Below are 20802 nucleotides of genomic sequence, written 5' to 3'. Positions count from 1 at the left end.
GTTACAATCTCCTTTATGAGTGACACCAATTATTATATTCCCATGTGATGAGGAATATAAGCTCCTCTGACTTCCAGAGCCAGATGATCAAGAAGCATCAATTGGGTGTCAACCACAAAAAATCAGGCTGCAAGACACATGTAAAGGCTCCCTTCCAGAAGATTCTGGTGTTTTGAAGCTTGGCAAAGGGAGGTTGTAAAAATGACATCTGCCAGTGTCCGTCCCAGAGAGTGTTTCAGCAGACTGTTAGATGTGTGTGAAATTAGATGCCTACTCCTTTGGCCAAGGTTTTAATATAAGCAAGTGTGCCTCCTTTAAGTTTGGGCATGGACAATTACCTCTGAGCTGGGTCCTCAGGCAAGTAGGCCTATGCATGTAAGTCCTTTAAGAGGCATTTCTCAGATTGTTACCATCTCAGTATTAAATGGGTGTTGGAATGTAAATTCTACTGTTTTCCAAAATTAGATTTTTTGGAGGGGGCTCATCTCCAAAGTTCATGTCTTAAAAGTTGAGGTGTCTGGTGTGGATTTGAGCCCTTCACTCCTCAGAGAGAAGCTCTGGGTTTTGAGTCTGCTCTGAATTGTGGATCACCACCCTGAAGGGGGGAATTATGGTGAAATTATGTCACAGACTCTTCTGACTTCATTGATGTTTTCTTCTCATTTTACCAATATCTATTCTTCACTCAGCCAGACTTTACATTCCATAAAGGGAAAATTTTTCTATATGTAGTTGTAGATTTAGTGTCTTTGGGAGGAGTTGAGTTTAGAATTTTCCTACATCACCATCTTGAATTAGAACTCCATAAGTTTTCTTAATTTTATAGCTCTATAAAATCAATTCAAATTTATAAATAAAATAAAAATAAAAATCATTGGAATTCAAATTAGAAAACAATTTATTATGATGGATGATATTATTTGGCTGAAAGTAGATTTCTTATAGTAAACTTAATGAAAGAACTATGTATTTGTGGTTGTCTTTTACCTGTCATCTCCACTTTTCTGATTTTCTCAATTGATTTTGAGTCACTGTTGTTTTGTTGAATTTTATTGTTCTCCTTGCCCCACTTTTTTTTGGTAATAGCACAGTTATTTTAGTTTGAAGAATGCTCCTCCATTTGTCTATATGGTCTGAATGGAACTGTCAATCATATTTTCCCAGGGCTGCTGATAATGGGATGGGCATATGACACAAGAGAGGCCAATGAGTCTTGCTTTTATGAGAATTTGACATCCTTTAGATTTATTCATTTGAGAGGGAGAGAGAAAGAGAGAGAGAGAGAATGAACAAGTGGAAGGGGAAGAGAGACAATGAAAGATAATCTCAAGCAGACTCCACAATCAGTGGAGCCTGATGCAGGGCTTGATCTCACAACCCTGACATCACAACCTGAGGTGCAACCTACATTCTGATGCTTAACCAACTGTGCCACCCAAGTGCATCTCTGAGAACTGAACTCTTAAGTAGGGAGACACAGGATTAATCAGTTAGATTTGAGTCTACATCATTACATTGTTCCATGGCAAAGTGCCATAGAAATTATATTGTTTAGATATGGGCAATTTCCCTTGTACCTGTACTTTTCTAAGGTTTGGTTGTTCAGATTTTTGTTTGAATCTGTGAGAGGCCCATCATATTTCCAAAAAGTTCTTCTTTGTCTCAAGTTAGCCAGAGTTAATTTCTGTTATTTGTAACAAAGGAAGACAAGTTGATGTATAAAATGATCCAAAAGAGTAGCTTGTAGTCAACACAATGTCAGGGAAATATAGGTTATTTGGAATTGGCTATCTAGCTAAGATGAGAAACAAACTTATAAAACATGCATTCATTTTCACAGCATGCACTCAGCTCACAGTATGCAGTGATAAATCAGCTACTTAATTTATTGCATGTGGTAGCTTAATACCAAGGGCCCATTGATGGTAAACATCTGGGAGACTTTTGCCATGGAACAACATAAAGGAAAAAATAAACACGGAGATCTCAATATTTTGTGGTTATTTCTGATGGCATAGATAATTTAAAGCAAGAGAACTAAAAATGTACATCCTGAAATTCTTAACGTAATGCACAGAATAAAATTCAGTGCTTTTCTGGCTGGCTGAAATTGTAGGAATGAGAGAGCTGATAATCAAATGCCAAAATGGCTTGTATTAGGTAAATTAAAATGCTTGTTGAAGACTTTAATGATAGAGAACAAACTGATGATTACTAGAGGGGATGTGGGTGAGTGGATGAGTTAATAGGTGATGGATATTAAGGAGAGCACTTGTGGTGAGTACTGGGTGTTGTATGTAAGTAATGAATCACTAAATTCTATACCTGAAATTAATATTGTATGTTATCTAGCTATAATTTAATTTAAAACTTGGGAAAAAATAAAATGGAATTCTTAGCCCTGGCTGATTTCTTGTATGGAAGTAAGAGAACCACTTGAAAAAGACTGGTACCCTGACAAAAATAATGGCAAAATTTACTTGACTTCAGAATACTCAGAGAATTGCAACTTTCCCAAGTTCTGATACCTTTCTCACTATAGATATAGATATAGATATAGATATAGATATATAGATATATAGATATAGATATATAGATATATAGATATATAGATATAGATATATAGATATATAGATATATAGATATATCATGTATGAGAAATTGGTACTTCACTTGATCTAGCACTGGGCTACTGAAAAGACCATGCAGTACACCTGATTTTTGGGTGGTTTGTTTTGGGTTTTGTTTATTTTTATTATAGTTGTAACTTTTCAGATGAGCATACATATGGAACTTGAATATATTATGGTATTGGGTCCATTTGGAAAAATTCACCTCCTGTCCCTTCTTTATTCTAATAAATTGTGTTCCTTCCAAATTCCTAACTTTCTGACAAGATCATCTGTTACTGCTTATGAATTAGTATATACTCTAATCTTAGGCTATTTTTTCTTCTAGGCAAAATAGACAGTAATATATCCTGCTTGAAACTGCCCTCTTTGGATCTTTCTCGTCTTTTGTTAATCTTTCTATTTCTCCTGAGTGGGGCTATGATGGCAAATCTGTCTACTTTGGCAGGTGTTATTGTTAGGACTCACATATCTGAAATCAATCTCAATTTAGATCAACACTTCATAGGTACATGGTGCAAATCCAAGAAGTTACAACACTGTGAAACAAGGAGACATTACACAGGGTGTAAGCAAAATGCCAATGTTACTTTTTTTTTCCAATGTTACTTATTTGTTAACTTATCTGCCTTCACTTGTTAACTTAACTATTTTGTTACTTATCCACCTTCAAGGTGGATTTAGAATGAGTATTCCATCTAATACCCCCACTTGATGATGGAATTCCTTGTGGATACGTTAATTTGATTGCACATAATTCATGATGGACACTTAGGTCATGTGGCCAGTTGAAGAGATATACTTACCATTCAGTCTTCACTGAAGTCCAGTTGGAAATCAGGAAGGAACTATTTCTTATTTATTCATTGAATTTAAAATATGTTGGACACTTGTTATATTCCAGGCACTATTTTAGGCTCTGGAATGTAGCAACAAACAAGACAGACAAGATTCCTGCACTCCTGAAACATATATTCTAGTGTTTGGAGACAGAAAATATACAAACAGCCAAGTAAATAAAAATTGCAGATACTGAGAAATACAATGAAGGTAAAAGGATTCAGTGTGAGTTGAAGTTGAAGGACTAAGAATTTTGAAAGATATACCAAACACATATGGCCATACACACTTAAGGAATTCTAAACGCCCTCACTTTATGTGATCATTGGACACTAATATGATCATAAACATAAGTACTACACTGGGCAATAAAATCTCATAGCAGATATCGAGGTAATTCAGGAAGTCATTAGAATATCTTTGAAGTGGACACTAAAATGTACTTAAAGCAAAGAAAATGTTTTAAAACTATTAAGCATTCAAGGATGCATGGGAATACATATATTCTGGGACAAACAGAGTTCTTTAGAAAATTATTTTATTTGTATTACATGTCATTCATTACAGAAATTTAATATAGCTGAATTAAGAAAAATACATACATATGTAGGACATGATGTTTAAAATTTTGTGCCCTTTATTTATCACCTAAAAAACTGAGTCAATAGAAGTATCTATCTCATAGATTTCCTTTGAGGAGTAAGTTAAAAAATTAAGGTAAAGAATTTAGAACAGATGTACACTGATGTTGGTGATTTTATCTATTAACAGTAGCATGATGAGAATTTTTATATAAGCATGTTTATACATATCTATTTCTTTAGTGGTTTATTTGTTTTATTTTTATTGGAGTTCAATTTGCCAACATATAGCATAACACCCAATGCTCATCCCATCAAGTGCCTCCCTCAGTGCCCATCACCAAGTCACCCCAACCCCCTGCCTACCTCCCCTTCCACTACCCCTTTTTCTTTTGCCAGAGTTAGGTGTCTCTCATGTTTTGTCACCCTCACTGATATTTTCACTCATTTTCTTTCCTTTCCCCTTTATTCCTTTTCACTAATTTTTATATTTCCCAAATGAATAAGACCATATAATGTTTGTCCTTCTCCGATTGACTTATTTCATTCAGTATAATACCCTCCAGTTCCATCCATGCCAAAGAAAATGGCGGGTATTTGTCATTTCTAATGGCTGAGTAATATTCCATTGTATACATATACCACATCTTCTTTACCGATTCATCCTTCGATGGACACTGAGGCTCCTTCCACAGTTTGGCTATTGTGGACATTGCTGCTATAAACATTAGGGTGCGGTGTTCCAGTGTTTCACTGCATCTGTTTCTTTGGGGTAAGTCCACAGCAGTGCAATTGCTCAGTCGTAGGGCAGTTCTATTTTTCACTCTTTGAGAAACCTCCACAGAGTTTTCCAGAGTGGCTGCACCAGTTCACATTCCCACCAACAGTACCAGAGGGTTCCCCTTTCTCCACATCCTCTCCAACATTTGTTGTTTCCCTTCTTGTTATTTTTCACCAGTCTCACTGGTGTCAGTTGGTATTTCATTGTGGTTTTGATTTGTATGTCCATGATGGCCAGTGATGCAGAGCATTTTCTCATGAGCTTCTTGGCCATATCTCTGTCTTCTTGGTGATATTTCTGTTCATGTCTTTTGCCCATTTCATGATGGATTATTTGTTTCTTTGTTGTTGAATTTAACAAGTTCCTTATAGGTCTTGGACACTAGCCCTTTATCTGATAAGTCATTTGCAAATATCTTCTCCCATTTTGTAGGTTGGCTTTCAGTTCTGATGATGGTTTATTTTGCTGTGAAGAAGCTTTTTATCCTGATGAAGTCCCAATAATTCCTTTTTTCTTTTGTTTCCCTTGCCTTCATGGATGCATCTTGCAAGAAGTTGCTGTGGCCAAGTTCAAAAACGCTGTTGCCTGTGTTCTCCTCTAGGATTTTGATGGATTCTTGTCTCAATTTAGATCTTTCATCCATTTTGAGTTTATCTTTGTGTATGTTGTAAGAAAACTGTCTAGTTTCATTCTTCTGCCTGTGGCTGTCCAATTTTCCCAGCACCATTTATTGAACAGTCTTTTTTCCAGTGGATAGTCTTTCCTGATTTATCGAATATTAGTTGACCATAGAGTTGAGGGTCTACTTCTGGATTCTCTATTCTGTTGCATTGATCTATGTGTCTGTTTTTGTGTCATTACTACTCTGTCTTGATGACCACAGCTTTGTGGTACAACCTGAAATCTGGCATTGTGATGCCCCAGCTATGGTTTCCTTTTTTAATATCCCCCTGGCTATTTGGGGTCTTTACTGATTCCACACAAATCTTAAGATGATTTGCTCCAACTCTGAAGAAAGTCCATGGTGTTTTGATAGGGATTGCATTAAATGTGTATATTGTCCTGGATACTATTGACATTTTCACAATATTAATTCTGCCAATCCATGAGCATGGAATATTTTTCCATCTCTTTGTGTCTTCCTCTATTTCTTTCAGAAGTGTTCTGCGGGTGTTTTTAGGGTATAGATCCTTTACCTCTTTCGTTAGGTTTATTCCTAGGTATCTTAGGCTTTTGGGTGCAATTGTAAATAGAATAGACTCCTTATTTTGTCTTTCTTCAGTCTCATTCTTAGTGTATAGAAATGCCACTAATTTGTGGACATTGATTTTGTATCCTACCACACTGCCGAATTGCTGTATGATTTCTAGCAATCTTCAGGTGGAGTCTTTTGGGTTTTCTATGGATAGTATCATGTCACCTGCGAAGAGGGAGAATTTTACTTCTTCTATGCCAATTTGAATGCCTTTTATTTCTTTTTCTCATCTGATTCTTGAGCTTAGGACTTCCAGTACTATGTTGAATAGCAGTGGTGAGAATGGACATCCCTGTCTTGTTCCTGATCTTAGGGGAAAGGTTTCCAGTGTTTCCCCATTGAGAATGATATTTGCTGTGGGCTTTTCGTGGATGGCTTTTAAGATGCTGAGGAATGTTCCCTCTATCCCTACACTCTGAAGAGTATTGATCAGGAATGGATTCTGTATTTTGTCAAATACTTTCTCTGCATCTACTGAGAGGATCATATGGTTCTTGCTTTTTCTCTTGTTGGTATTATCTATCACATTGATTGCTTTACGAGTGTTGAACCAGCCTTGCATCCTAGGGATAAATCCCACATGGTCATGGTGAATAATCTTCTTAATGTACTGTTGGATCCTATTGGCTAGTATCTTGTTGAGAATTTTTTATCCATGTTCATAAGTGATATTGGTCTATAATTCTCCTTTTTGGTGGAGTCTGTCTGGTTTTGGAATTAAGGTGATGCTGGCCTCATAGAATGAGTTTGGAAGTATTCCATATCTTTCTATCTTTCAGAAGAGTTTTAGTAAAATAGGTATTGTTTCTTCTTTAAGCGTTTGACAAAATTCCACAGGGAAGCCATCTGGCCCTGGACTTTTGTGTCTTGGGAGGTTTCTTATGACTGCTTCAATTTCCTCCCTGGTTATTGGCCTGTTCAGGTTTTCTATTTCTTCCTGTTTAGTTTCAGTAGTTTGTGGATTTACAGAAATGCATCCATTTCTTCTAGATTGCCTAATTTAGTCGCCTAAAACTGCTCATAATAAGTTTTAAAAATCGTTTGTATTTCCTTGGTATTAGTGGTGATCTTTCCTTTTTTCATTTGTGATTTTATTAATTTGAGTCTTTTCTCATTTGTTTTCAATAAGGGTGGCTAATGGTTTATCTATCTTATTAATTGTTTCAAGGAACCAACTCCTGGTTTTGTTGATTTGTTCCGCAGTTCTTCTGGTCTCTATTTCATAGAGTTCTGCTCGAATCTTTATTAACTCTCTTCTTCTGCTAGATGCAGGATCTATTTGCTGTTCTTTCTCCAGCTCCTTTAGGTGCAAAGTTAACTTTTGTATTTGAGTTCTTTCCAGTTTTTGGATGGATGCTTGTATTGCAATGTATTTCCCCCTCAGGACTGCTTTTGATGTATCCCAAAGATTTTGAATGGTTGTATCTTCATTCTCATTAGTTTCCATGAATTTTTTTTATTCTTCTCTAATGTCCTGGTTGACCCTTTCATCTTTTAGCAGGATGGTTTTTAACCTCCACATGTTTGAATTCCTTCCTAACTTCTTGTGATTTAGTTCTAGCTTCAAAGCATTATGGTCTGAAAATATGCAGGGGACAATCCCAGTCTTTTGGTATCAATTACGACCTGATTTGTGACCCAGTATGTGGTCTATTCTGGAGAAAGTTCAATGTGCACTTGAGAAGAATGTGTATTCAATTGCATTTGCATGTAAAGTTCTGTAAATATCTGTGAAATCCATCTGGTCCAGTGTATCACTGAATACTCTTGCTTCTTTGGACATGTTGTGCTTAAAAGATCTGTCAAACACAGAAAGCCCTCTCTTCACTGTCTCCCAGTATAGGTGTATTATTATCTAAGTATGTCTTAACTTTGGTTATTAGTTGATTGATCTACTTGGCAGCTCCCACATTAGGAGCTTAAATATTCATGATTGTTAGGTCCTCTTTTTGGATAGATCCTTTTAGTATGATAGAGTGTCTCTCTTTATCTCTTACTACAGTCTTTGGGATAAACTTTAATGTATCTGACATGAGGATTGCTTCCCCTGCTTCCTTTTCAGGACCATTTGAATGGTCAATGGTTCTCCAACCTTTTATTTTCAGGCTGGAGGTATCGTTATGTGTAAAATGAGTCTCTTGTAGACAGCAAATAGACGGGTCTTGCTTTTTTACCCAGTCTGAAATCCTGCGCCTTTTGATGGCATCATTAAGCCCATTCACATTCAGAGTTACTACTGAGAGATATGAGTTTAGTGTCATAATACCTATTCAGTCCCTGTTCTGTGGAGTTTCCTAGACTTCCTCTTTCTTTTACAGAGTCCCCCTTAAAATTTCTTGCAGAGCTGGTTTGGTGGTCACATATTCTTTCAGTTTCTGCCTATCTTGGAAGCTCTTTATCTTGCCTATTCTGAATGAGAGCCTTGCTGGATAGAGTATTCTTGGCTGCATGTTCTTCTCATTTAGGACCCTAAATATATCCTGCCAGCTCTTTCTGGCCTGCCAGGTCTCTGTGGAGAGGTCTGCTGTTACCCTAATACTTCTCCCCATAAATATTAGGGATTTCTTGTCTCTTGGTGCTTTAAACATCTTCCCTTTATCTTTGGAATTTGCAAGTTTCACTACGAAATTTTGGGGTGTTGAATGATTTTTATTAATTCTAGGGGGGATCTCTCTATTTCCTGGATCTGAATGCCTGTTTCCATCCCCAAGTTAGGGAAATTCTCAGCTGTGCTTTGTTCAAATACACTTTCTGGTTCTCTGTCCCTTTCGGCGCCCTCTGCAACCCCAATTAAACTTAGATTTTTCCTTCTGAGGTTGTCATTTATTTCCCTTAACCTTTCCTCACAATCTTTTGTTTTTCTCTCTTTTCACCAGCTTCCTTCCTTGCCATCAACTTGTCTTCTATGTCACTAACTCATTCTTCTACCTCATTAACCCTCATGGTTAGGACGTCCAGTTTGGATTGCATCTAATTGAATTAATTTTTAATTTCGGCCTGATTAGCTCTAAATTCTGCAGGCCTGAAGTCTCTTGAATCCCTTATGCTTTTTTCCAGAGCCACCAGTAGCTTTATAATTGTTCTTCTGAATTGGCTTTCTGACGTTGAATTGTAATCCAAATCTAATTCTGTGGGAGAGAGTCCTGTTTCTGATTCTTTATTTTGTGGTGAGTTTTTCCTTCTAATCATTTTGCTCAGTGCAGAGTGGCTAAAAAGAAGTTGTACTGGAAAAAGGATGGAAAAAGGGGTGAAAAAAAAGGGGGGAGGTGAAGAAATAAACAAAAAACATAAAACAAAGAGGGGTATTCCCTGATTCTATATACTGTACTTCCCTCGACTTCCCCTGGGTCTTTCCAGTGCTGCTTGGTTAGAACTTGCTCTTCCCCTTTCCTTCCAGCTGGTCTTCTGTGGGAGGAGCCTGCTGTGCTGATTCTCAGGTGTGTGCACCTGGGAGCGCTGTCCTGCCCCCTGCCAGGTTCACGGGTCAGTTGGAAGTGTTTATCCTGTGAGGCCCCTGCTCCTTGGTGGCCTCAGTCAGTCCCAGGCACAAGGTGACATCAGGAGGAATAATAATAGTGGCAGCCGCCTGCTCTCCAGCCCTGGAGTCAGCTCCAGCAGTAACTACCACACTCTCTCAGTCCACAGGGGCCTGGATGCTCCAGGGGAGGGGCTCACTAATCTGAATAGCTAGGGGCCGCCTGGTGGCAGGAGCTTCCTTGCTGTCCTGTGTTCTCACAGCCTCTACCTGCCACAAGGGGAGCGCTGGATCCTGGGCTATGTCCCCCTGGCGCCTTGTGCTCCAGGGCCTGCGCTGCTGGACTTGCACCTCTGGACCACTCAGCTCACTTTGTGCAGAGCCACCGCCTGAAGTGCTCTCAGGGCTGTGCAGCCCCCTCCGAGCAGAGCTGATGCCTGAGCCGCCACCTGAGCTGCTCTGGGGGTCGTGCAGTTCCCTCCATCCGGAGTCACCTCTGGAGTCGCTCCCTGAGCTTCTCCTGAGGCCCTGCTGAGTCCACGCTCCAGCCCTTTAGGGAGCTCGTCCTGCGGTGTGTGGCACACTCTCCCCTGGGGTGCACTTCCTCTGTTAGTGACCCCGGGAAACTGGGGGGCTCCACTGCCCCACCTGGAATCCTGCCCAAATTCCCTGTCAGCACCTTTCCATCCAGGTAAAGTTCCTGTTTCTCCGTGGGTTGACTTTCCTGTCCTGGAGGCTGTCGCTGCCTGGCCTTAGCCCGGCTCCTCCCTGGGCTCCTCCCCCTTGGATGCTTATTTATTAATTTATTTTTTCCGTCTTCCTACCTTGATAGAAGAGCAAACTCCTCTCACTGTAGCATTCCAGATGTTCTCTCTTTAAATCCCAGACTGAATTCGTAAGTTTTCAAGATGATTTGAAAGTTATCTAGGTAAGTTGGTGGGGACAGGTGACTTGGAGATCATACTCTTCTGCCATATTGCCCCAACTAATAACCATGATTTTTATCTCCCACAAATAACCCCACTAATATGGTTATAATTAAATATTGACAGTAAGACGTTTTGACTAGGATGTGGAAAAATTAGAACCCACATATATTGCTAGTGAGGGTATGTGTTGATGAAACCACATTGGAAAACAGTTTAAAAGTCCCTCAAAAAGTAACCATAACATTCCTATATAATCCAGTGGTTCTACTCCTAGATAGATACCTAGGAGAAATGAAAACATACATGTACACACTATCAAACTTGTACATGGATATTCATAGAAATATTATTTATAATTAACAAAAAAATGGAAACAGCTCAATGTTCAAGAAGGAATGTAGTATATCAATAGAATATAATGTTATTCAGCCACAAAAAGAAATGAAGTAATGATACTTGCTACAAGATGGGTGAATGGGAAAACATTATGCTAAGTGAAAGAGGCCAAAGGCCACATAGTGCATGGCTCCATTTATATGAAATGTCTAGAATAGGCAAATCTATAGAGACAAACCAAATTGGTTTAAGAGGAACAGGTGAAGAGGGGGTTGGGAATGGAGAGATTGCTAATAGGTACTTTGAGTTTCATTTGGGTGAAAATGTTCTGGAAGTGTGTCCTGGTGATAGTTGCACAATATTATAAATGCACACACACATAAAATAACTACTAAATTGAAAATGGTTAAAATGGTAAATTTTATGTTAATTTTATCTCAGTGTAAAAAAGTTTAAAAATGCTTTTGCAAACATTACAACAGAAAAAAAATCAGGCACTCTAATATTTCACTAACTACATTTTTAGAGATATAATAAAATACAATTATTTTTAATAGAATTTTTATTAAAATCAACCCAGTAATATTTGTGGATACACATATAATCAGAACTGCCCTTCTGAAAAAAAATTATAAATCTTTTAAAAATGAATTTGCTATTTTATTTGTTCACATGCTGGTAATAAAGTTCTATTTCAAAAAGAATTCTCTTTGAATTACAGAAAATAGTTAAACTTTTTAATAAAAGCAACATAGAAAACTATAAGAATTTTGGAAGAAACTTTTTGGGATCTCCCTATTTTGTGAAATTATCACATATGGGAGTTAAAATTCAAAGATTTAACATAAATTACACAAAAAGAAATTGACAGAGTGAAAACATATTTTTTGTATATTTCACTATTATGATCACAAAATGTATAAAGGTTTCATGTTAGCTACTTTGTGACTAATAATCAGTATGAAGGTGTTCTGAAATTAAACTGATGTTAAAGAAAAGCTGTGTTTATAAAATATTTGATAAAAATATTCATCTCTATTAACATTACAACATGGAGGCATATATTACCAAATTATGAAACTATATAGGGCAGCTTTAAACAGTACTCTGGGATTCTTCTTTTTTCATCTTTTTTGACCTCTTCTTTTTCAGCTACTTCTTTTCCCACTTCAGCTTTCTTGTTTTCCTTTCCATTTCTTCCATCTTTCCCATCTCCATTTCCATTTTCTTCTGCTCCATCTTCCTCTTTCTCTTTTCCACCTTTCTTATTTCCAACCTCTTCTTTATTTCCACGTTTCTCCTCTTTTCCATCTTTATCCACTCTTCCATCTTCATTCTCTTTTCTATCATCTCCCTGTTTTTTTTCTCCTGTGTCTTTTTCATTTTCAAATTCTTTGACATCTTCTCCTTTCCCTTTTCCATCTTCACCCTCTTTTTCATCTCCTTTCTTTTTTTCTTTTTCTTCTTCCTCTTTGCTATTTGCTCCTTTCCCCTTTCCCTCTTCACCATTTTTTCATCTCCTTTCTCTTTTTTCTCTTCTTCTTTTCCATCTCCTTTTCCTTTTCCATCTTCATCCTTTTTTCTATCTCCTTTTCCTTTTTTATCTTTGTACTCTTTCTTATCTTCTCTATTCTCTGTTCTCTTTTTTTGGTCTTCTACATATCCTTCCTGATCTTTTCCCTCAGAAGATGAAAAAGCTGTTGCCACTGCTTCCTTCATTTCTATTCCCTCTTCTTCAACATCTTCATTTTTTTCTTCTTTCATTTCCTCAAGTAATTTTTCAGGAGTTTGTGGCTATATGTATAGAGAAAATTAAAAAAGATTATATTTGAAATTTTGGAACTAGTTTTCTTAAGTATTTAGACACAATTATGCCTATTTTATAAAAAGAATGATACTTCATTTACAAGAAATTAATTTTCCTGTGAAAAACACCTCCTAAATATCATAACATAGGGAAAACATTCTAGGAAATAGAAGTAACTAAAATATTTCCACAGAAACATGTACAAATAAATATTTGGAATTATAAATTCAGGAAAATATATACAGAATTTTTATTACAGATATGGGAAACAATAAACAGAAAAGTGACATATTCTTTATCAGCGATTCTCAATGAGAAACAAAATGCAGTCCTTGAGGAAATAATATTTCATTTCTATAATAGTGAGATTTAGGTTTTCTTTGAAAACAATTACTTGAAAAGCATTTTATCAAGTAGACTGTAGGGGGAGAGGTAAGATGGCAGTGTACAAGGAAGATCTTAGATTTTCCTTGTCCCTCAACCTAGAAAACTAACAAATAATTCTGAACACCCAAGAAATCTGCATGAGGAGTTATAAAATAAATTGCACAAATAGAAGCAGAGAAGAGTCCAAATCAAGAAAGTGAGATGTGGGGAACCCTGGGTGGCACAGCGGTTTGGCGCCTGCCTTTGGCCCAGGGCGCGATCCTGGAGACCCGGGATCGAATCCCACATCGGGCTCCCGGTGCATGGAGCCTGCTTCTCCCTCTACCTGTGTCTCTGCCTCTCTGTCTCTCTCTCTCTCTGTGTGACTATCATAAATAAATAAAAATTAAAAAATAAAAAAGAAAGTCAGATGTGAGGAGTAGGGGCAAGATGGCGGAAGAGTAGGGTCTCCAAATCACCTGTCTCCACCAAATTACCTAGAAAAGCTTCAAATTATCCTGAAAATCTATGAATTCGGCCTGAGAATTAAAGAGAGAACACCTAGAATGCTACAGTGAGAAGAGTTCGCGCTTCTATCAAGGTAAGAAGACGGGAAAAAAGAAATAAAGAAACAAAAGGCATCCAAGGGGGAGAGGCCCCACGAGGAGCTGGGCTGAGGCCGGGGGAGTGTCCCCAGGACAGGAGAGCCCCGTCACAGAGAAGCAGGAGCTGCACTAACCTTCCCGGGTGGAAAGGGGCTCGCAGGGAGTTGGAGCAGGACCCCAGGAGGGCGGGGATGCCCTCGGGTTCCCTGGGACAGTAACAGAGCAACTGCACGCCCAGGAGAGTGCGCCGAGCTCCCTAAGGGCTGCAGCGCGCACAGCGGGACCCGGAGCAGCTCAGAGGGGCTCGGGGGCGGCTCCGCGGAGGGGGCTGCGGGGCGGGAGCAGCTCGGAGGGGCTCCGGCAGAGGAAGAGGGTCTGTGCAGAGGGGGCAGCGCAGTTCCAGGAGCAGCTCTGAGGGGCTTGGGGGGCGGCTCCGCGGAGCCGGGAGCGTGAATCCAACAGCGCAGGCCCCGGAGCACAGGGCGCCGGGACACAGCCCAGGATCCGGCCTCCCCCTGGGACAGGCAGAGGCCTGGAGGGCCCAGGACAGCAAGGACGCTCCTACCCCGAGCTGAGCAGATCAGCAGCCCCACCCCGGAGCCTCCAGGCCCTGCAGACGGAGAGCTCTGGAGTTCCTGCCGGAGCTGAATCCAGGTTTCCAGAGCTGGCCCCGCCACTGGGACTGTTGCTCCTGGGGCCTCACAGGGTAAAAAACCCCCACTGAGCCCTGCACCAAGCAGGGGACAGAGCAGCTCCCCCAAGTGCTAACACCTGAAAATCAGCACAACAGGCCCCTCCCCCAGAAGACCAGCTAGACGGACAATTTCCAGAGGAAGCCAAGGAACTTAAAGTACAAAGAATCAGAAGATACTCGCCCGTGGTTCTTTTTTTCTTTCTTTTTTTTTTGTTGTTGTTTTGTTTTGTTTTGTTTTGCTTTTTGATTTGTTTCCTTCCCTCACCCCCTTTTTTTCCTTTCTTTTTTTTTCTTTCGCTTTTTCTTCTTCTTTTTTGTTTTTTTCTTCCTTTTTTTTCCTCTTTCTCTTTTCTTTCCTTCTTTCTCTCCTCTCTTTTTCTCCTTTTCCCAATACAACTTGCTTTTGGCCACTCTGCACTGAGCAAAATGACTAGAAGGAAAACCTCACCTCAAAAGAAAGAATCAGAAAAAGTCCTCTCTCCCACAGAGTTACAAAATCTGGATTACAATTCAATGTCAGAAAGCCAATTCAGAAGCAGTATGATATAGCTCCTGGTGGCTCTAGAAAAAAGCATAAAGGACTCGAGAGACTTCATGACTGCAGAATTTAGAGCTAATCAGGCAGAAATTAAAAATCAATTGAATGAGATGCAATCCAAACTAGAAGTCCTAACGACAAGGGTTAACGAGGTGGAAGAACGAGTGAGTGACATAGAAGACAAGTTGATAGCAAAGACAGAGACTGAGGAGAAAAGAGACAAACAATTAAAAGACCATGAAGATAGATTAAGGGAAATAAACGACAGCCTAAGGAAGAAAAACTTACGTTTAATTGGTGTTCCCGAGGGCACTGAAAGGGACAGAGGGCCAGAATATGTATTTGAACAAATTCTAGCTGAAAACTTTCCTAATCTGGGAAGGGAAACAGGCATTCAGATCCAGGAAAGAGAGAGATCCCCCCCTAAAATCAATAAAAACCATTCAACACCTCGACATTTAATAGTGAAGCTTGCAAATTCCAAAGATAAAGAGAAGATCCTTAAAGCAGCAAGAGACAAGAAATCCCTGACTTTTATGGGGAGGAGTATTAGGGTGACAGCAGACCTCTCCACAGAGACCTGGCAGGCCAGAAAGGGTTGGCAGGATTTATTCAGGGTCCTAAATGAGAACAACATGCAACCAAGAATACTTTATCCAGCAAGGCTCTCATTCAAAATGGAAGGAGAGATAAAGAGCTTCCAAGACAGGCAGGAACTGAAAGAATATGTGACCTCCAAACCAGTTCTGCAAGAAATTTTAAGGGGGACTCTAAAAATTCCCCTTTAAGAAGAAGTTCAGTGGAACAATCCACAAAAACAAGGACTGAATAGATATCATGATGACACTAAACTCATATCTCTCAATAGTAACTCTGAATGTGAACGGGCTTAATGACCCCATCAAAAGGTGCAGGGTTTCAGAATGGATAAAAAAGCAGGACCCATCTATTTGCTGTCTACAAGAGACTCATTTTAGACAGAAGGACACCTACAGTCTGAAAATAAAAGGTTGGAGAACCATTTACCATTCGAATGGTCCTCAAAAGAAAGCAGGGGTAGCCATCCTTATATCAGAAAAACTAAAATTTACCCCGAAGACTGTAGTGAGAGATGAAGAGGGACACTATATCATACTTAAAGGATATATCCAACAAGAGGACTTAACAATCCTCAATATAGGGATCCCTGGGTGGCGCAGCGGTTTAGCGCCTGCCTTTGGCCCAGGGCGCGATCCTGGAGACCCGGGATCGAATCCCACATCGGGCTCCCGGTGCATGGAGCCTGCTTCTCCCTCTGCCTGTGTCTCTGCCTCTCTCTCTCTCTCTCTGTATGACTATCATAAATAAATAAAAATTAAAAAGTGTAAAAAAAAAAACAAAAAAAAAAAACAAAACAAAACAAAAAACAATCCTCAATATATATGCCCCGAATGTGGGAGCTGCCAAATATATCAATCAATTATTAACCAAAGTGAAGTAATACTTAGATAATAATACAATTATACTTGGTGACTTCAATCTAGCTCTTTCTATACTCGATAGGTCTTCTAAGCACAACATCTCCAAAGAAATGAGAGCTTTAAATGATACACTGGACCAGATGGATTTCACAGATATCTACAGAACTTTACATCCAAACTCAACTGAATACACATTCTTCTCAAGTGCACATGGAACTTTCTCCAGAATAGACCACATACTGGGTCAAAAATCGGGCCTGAACTGGTACCAAAAGATTGGGATCATCCCCTGCATATTCTCAGACCATATGCCTTGAAATGAGAACTAAGTCACAACAAGAAGTTTGGAAGGATCTCAAACACGTGGAGGTTAAGGACCATCCTGCTAAAAGATAAAAGGGTCAACCAGGAAATTAAGGAAGAATTAAAAAGATTCATGGAAACTAATGAGAATGAAGATACAACCAGTCAAAATCTTTGGGATGCAGCAAAAGTAGTCCTAAGGGGGAAATACATCGCAATACAGGCATCCATCCAAAAACTGGAAAGAACTCAAATACAAAAGCTAACCTTACACATAAAGGAGCTAGAGAAAAAACAGCAAATAGATCCTACACCCAGGAGTAGCAGAGAGTTAATAAAGATTCGAGCAGAACTCAACGAAATCGAGACCAGAAGAACTGTGGAACAGATCAACAGAACCAGGAGTTGGTTCTTTGAAAGAATTAATAAGATAGATAAACCATTAGCCAGCCTTATTAAAAAGAAGAGAGAGAAGACTCAAATTAATAAAATCATGAATGAGAAAGGACAGATCACTACCAACACCAAGGAAATACAAACGATTTTAAAAACATATTATGAACAGCTATATGCCAATAAATTAGGCAATCTAGAAGAAATGGACGCATTCCTGGAAAACCACAAACTGCCAAAACTGGAACAGGAAGAAAGAGAAAACCTGAACAGGCCAATAACCAGGGAGGAAATTGAAGCAGTCATCAAAAACCTCCCAAGACACAAGAGTCCAGGGTCAGATTGCTTCCCAGGGGAATTTTATCAAACGTTTAAAGAAGAAACCATACCTATTCTCCTAAAGCTGTTTGGAAAGATAGAAAGAGATGGAGTACTTCCAAATTCGTTCTATGAGGCCAGCATCACCTTAATTCCAAAACCAGACAAAGACCCCACCAAAAAGGAGAATTACAGACCAATATCCTTGATGAACATGGATGCAAAAATTCTCAACAAGATACTGGCCAATAGGATCCAATAGTACATCAAGAAAATTATTCACCATGACCAAGTAAGATTTATCCCCGGGACACAAGGCTGGTTCAACACCCGTAAAACAATCAATGTGATTCATCATATCAGCAAGAGAAAAACCACGAACAATATGATCCTCTCATTAGATGCAGAGAAAGCATTTGACAAAATACAGCATCCATTCCTGATCAAAACTCTTCAGAGTGTAGGGATAGAGGGAACATTCCTCAACATCTTAAAAGCCATCTACGAAATGCACACAGCAAATATCATTCTCAATGGGGAAGCACTGGGAGCCTTTCTCCTAAGATCAGGAACAAGACAGGGATGTCCACTCTCACCACTGCTATTCAACATAGTACTGGAAGTCCTAGCCTCAGCAATCAGACAACAAAAAGACATTAAAGGCATTCAAATTGGCAAAGAAGAAGTCAAACTCTCCCCTCTTCGCCGATGACATGATACTCTACTTAGAAAACCCAAAAGCCACCACTCTAAGATTGCTAGAACTCATACAGCAATTCGGCAGCATGGCACGATACAAAATCAATGCCCAGAAATCAGTGGCATTTCTATACACTAACAATGAGACTGAAGAAAGAGAAATTAAGGAGTCAATCCCTTACAATTGCACCCAAAAGCATAAGATACCTAGGAATAAACCTAACCAAAGATGTAAAGGATCTATACCCTGAAAAGTATTAAACACTTCTGAAAGAAATAGAGGAAGACACAAAGAGATGGAAAAATATTCCATGCTCATGGATTGGCAGAATTAATATTGTGAAAATGTCAATGTTACCCAGGGCAATATACACGTTTAATGCAATCCCTATCAAAATACAATGGACTTTCTTCAGAGAGTTAGAACAAATTATTTTAAGATTTGTGTGGAATCAGAAAAGACCCCGAATAGCCAGGGGAATTTTAAAAAAGAAAACCATATCTGGGGGCATCACAATGCCAGATTTCAGGTTGTACTACAAAGCTGTGGTCATCAAGACAGTGTGGTTCTGGCACAAAAACAGACACATAGATGAATGGAACAGAATAGAGAACCCAGAAGTGGACCCTGAACTTTATGATCAACTAATATTCGATAAAAGAGGAAAGACTATCCATTGGAAGAAAGACAGTCTCTTCAATAAATGGTGCTGGGAAAATTGGACATCCACATGCAGGAAAATGAAACTAGACCACTCTCTTTCACCATACACAAAGATAAACTCAAAATGCATGAAAGATCTAAATGTGAGACAAGATTCCATCAAAATCCTAGAGAAGAACACAGGCAACACCCTTTTTGAACTCGGCCACATTAACTTCTTGCAAGATACATCCACAAAGGCAAAAGAAACAAAAGCAAAAATGAACTATTGGGACTTCATCAAGATAAGAACTTTTGCACAGCAAAGGATACAGTCAACAAAACTGAAAGACAACTTACAGAATGGGAGAAGATATTTGCAAATGACATATCAGATAAAGGGCTAGTTTCCAAGATCTATAAAGAACTTCTTAAACTCAACACCAAAGAAACAAACAATCCAATCATGAAATGGGCAAAAGACATGAACAGAAATCTCACAGAGGAAGACATAGACATGGCCAACATGCACATGAGAAAATGCTCTGCATCATTTGCCGTCAGGGAAATACAAATCCAAACCACAATGAGATACCACCTCACACCAGTGAGAATGGGGCAAATTAACAAGGCAGGAAACAACAAATGTTGGAGAGGATGCGGAGATAAGGGAACCCTGTTACACTGTTGGTGGGAATGTGACCTGGTGCAGCCACTCTGGAAAACTGTGTGGAGGTTCCTCAAAGAGTTAAAAATAGACCTGCCCTACGACCCAGCAATTGCACTGTTGGGGATTTACCCCAAAGATAAAGATGCAATGAAACTCCGGGAGTTCTGCACCCCGATGTTTATAGCAGCAATGGCCACAATAGCCCAAGTGTGGAAGGAGTCTCGGTGCCCATCGAAAGATGAGTGGATAAAGTAGATGTGGTTTATGTATACAATGGAATATTACTCAGCTATTAGAAATGACAAATACCCATCAATTTCTTCAACATGGATGGAACTGGAGGGTATTATGCTGAGTGAAGTAAGTCAGTCGGAGAAGGACAAACATTATATGTTCTCATTCATGTGGGGAATATAAATAATAGTGAAAGGGAATATAAGGGAAGGGAGAAGAAATGTGTGGGAAATATCAGAAAGGGAGACAGAACGTAAAGACTGCTAACTCTGGGAAACAAACTAGTGGTGGTAGAAGGGGAGGAGGGCGGGGGGTGGGAGTGATTGGGTGATGGGCACTGGGGGTTATTCTGTATGTTGGTAAATTGAACACCAATAAAAAAATAATAAATAAAATAAAATAAATAAAATAAAATAAAATAAAATAAAAAAAAGAAAGTCAGGATGTGTGGACACATTGTTTGGGGAAGAAATATAGGGATGGGAGGTGCTATGGAGGGATGGGAGCCATGGATATAGAGAAAGGTAAGAGAGAGTGGTGTGCACAGGGAGACACAGAAGGAGAAGACTTCCCCAAAGCCATTGGCTGGGAAAATGAGGAGGGCTGATTTTTGTGATTTTTTGCAACTAGTGGGGATAAAAGACTGGAGTTTTAGATGTACCCAAGGACAGAGGAGCAAAATGGAACCATTTCCGTCTTCTGTCCCTCAGCATAAACGAATCTTAGTAAATAGCACAACCCCAACCCTCGATGCCTAACCTACTTACACCAGGTGCGGCACCCTGCAATCTGCTAGTACTATTTTCCTCAGGGGAATATGCCTAAGGATCATCACAGCAGGCCCCTTCCCCAGAAGACCAGCACAAACCCCTTTATGAACCATGTCTACTGATCAGAGACTTCTACAAAGCTTCATGTCTAATGGAATTAGTATCAATTATCTTAACAAACAAACCAGAGCATATCCAGGTAAAACTCACCACACTGTGGCCAAGGTCCAAACACTGCCCACTGCAAACAAGAAGAGACTACTGACCTGGGGATAGAGCTGCCAAAACAATAGCAGTAGAGTGCACGTAGCACACACAAGAGAAATTCTGGAAGTGCCAGGCCCTGGATACTATACAACTTCTTCATAAAGACGTTACTGTCAGAAGAAGGAAACCTAACAGGCTTTCCTAACACAGAGAAGAAGATAGAGACCTAGACAAAATACCAAAACAGAGCAATTCATTCCAAAAGAAG

The 20802-nt window shown here is 39.3% G+C and overlaps 1 protein-coding gene across 4 annotated transcripts in view; it reads right to left on the bottom strand.

The window, feature by feature from the left end:
• Positions 1–11228: 11228 nt before the first annotated feature.
• The window catches only part of HMGN5 (high mobility group nucleosome binding domain 5), a 30679-nt gene continuing 21105 nt past the window's right edge, over positions 11229–20802 (bottom strand). For all 4 annotated transcript variants that reach the window (XM_072816919.1, XM_072816916.1, XM_072816917.1 and 1 more), the window contains one exon: positions 11229–12621. In XM_072816919.1, coding sequence (XP_072673020.1) covers positions 11980–12621 — 642 coding nt within the window. In that variant the 3' untranslated portion in view covers positions 11229–11979. The remainder of the gene's footprint in view (positions 12622–20802) is intronic.

The sequence above is a fragment of the Canis lupus genome, chromosome X (assembly GCF_048164855.1).
Source record: "Canis lupus baileyi chromosome X, mCanLup2.hap1, whole genome shotgun sequence".
In the NCBI taxonomy this organism is placed as follows: Eukaryota; Metazoa; Chordata; class Mammalia; order Carnivora; family Canidae; genus Canis; species Canis lupus.
Note: the sequence above shows the minus strand (reverse complement) of the source record. Positions and strands in the feature narration are given on the sequence as shown.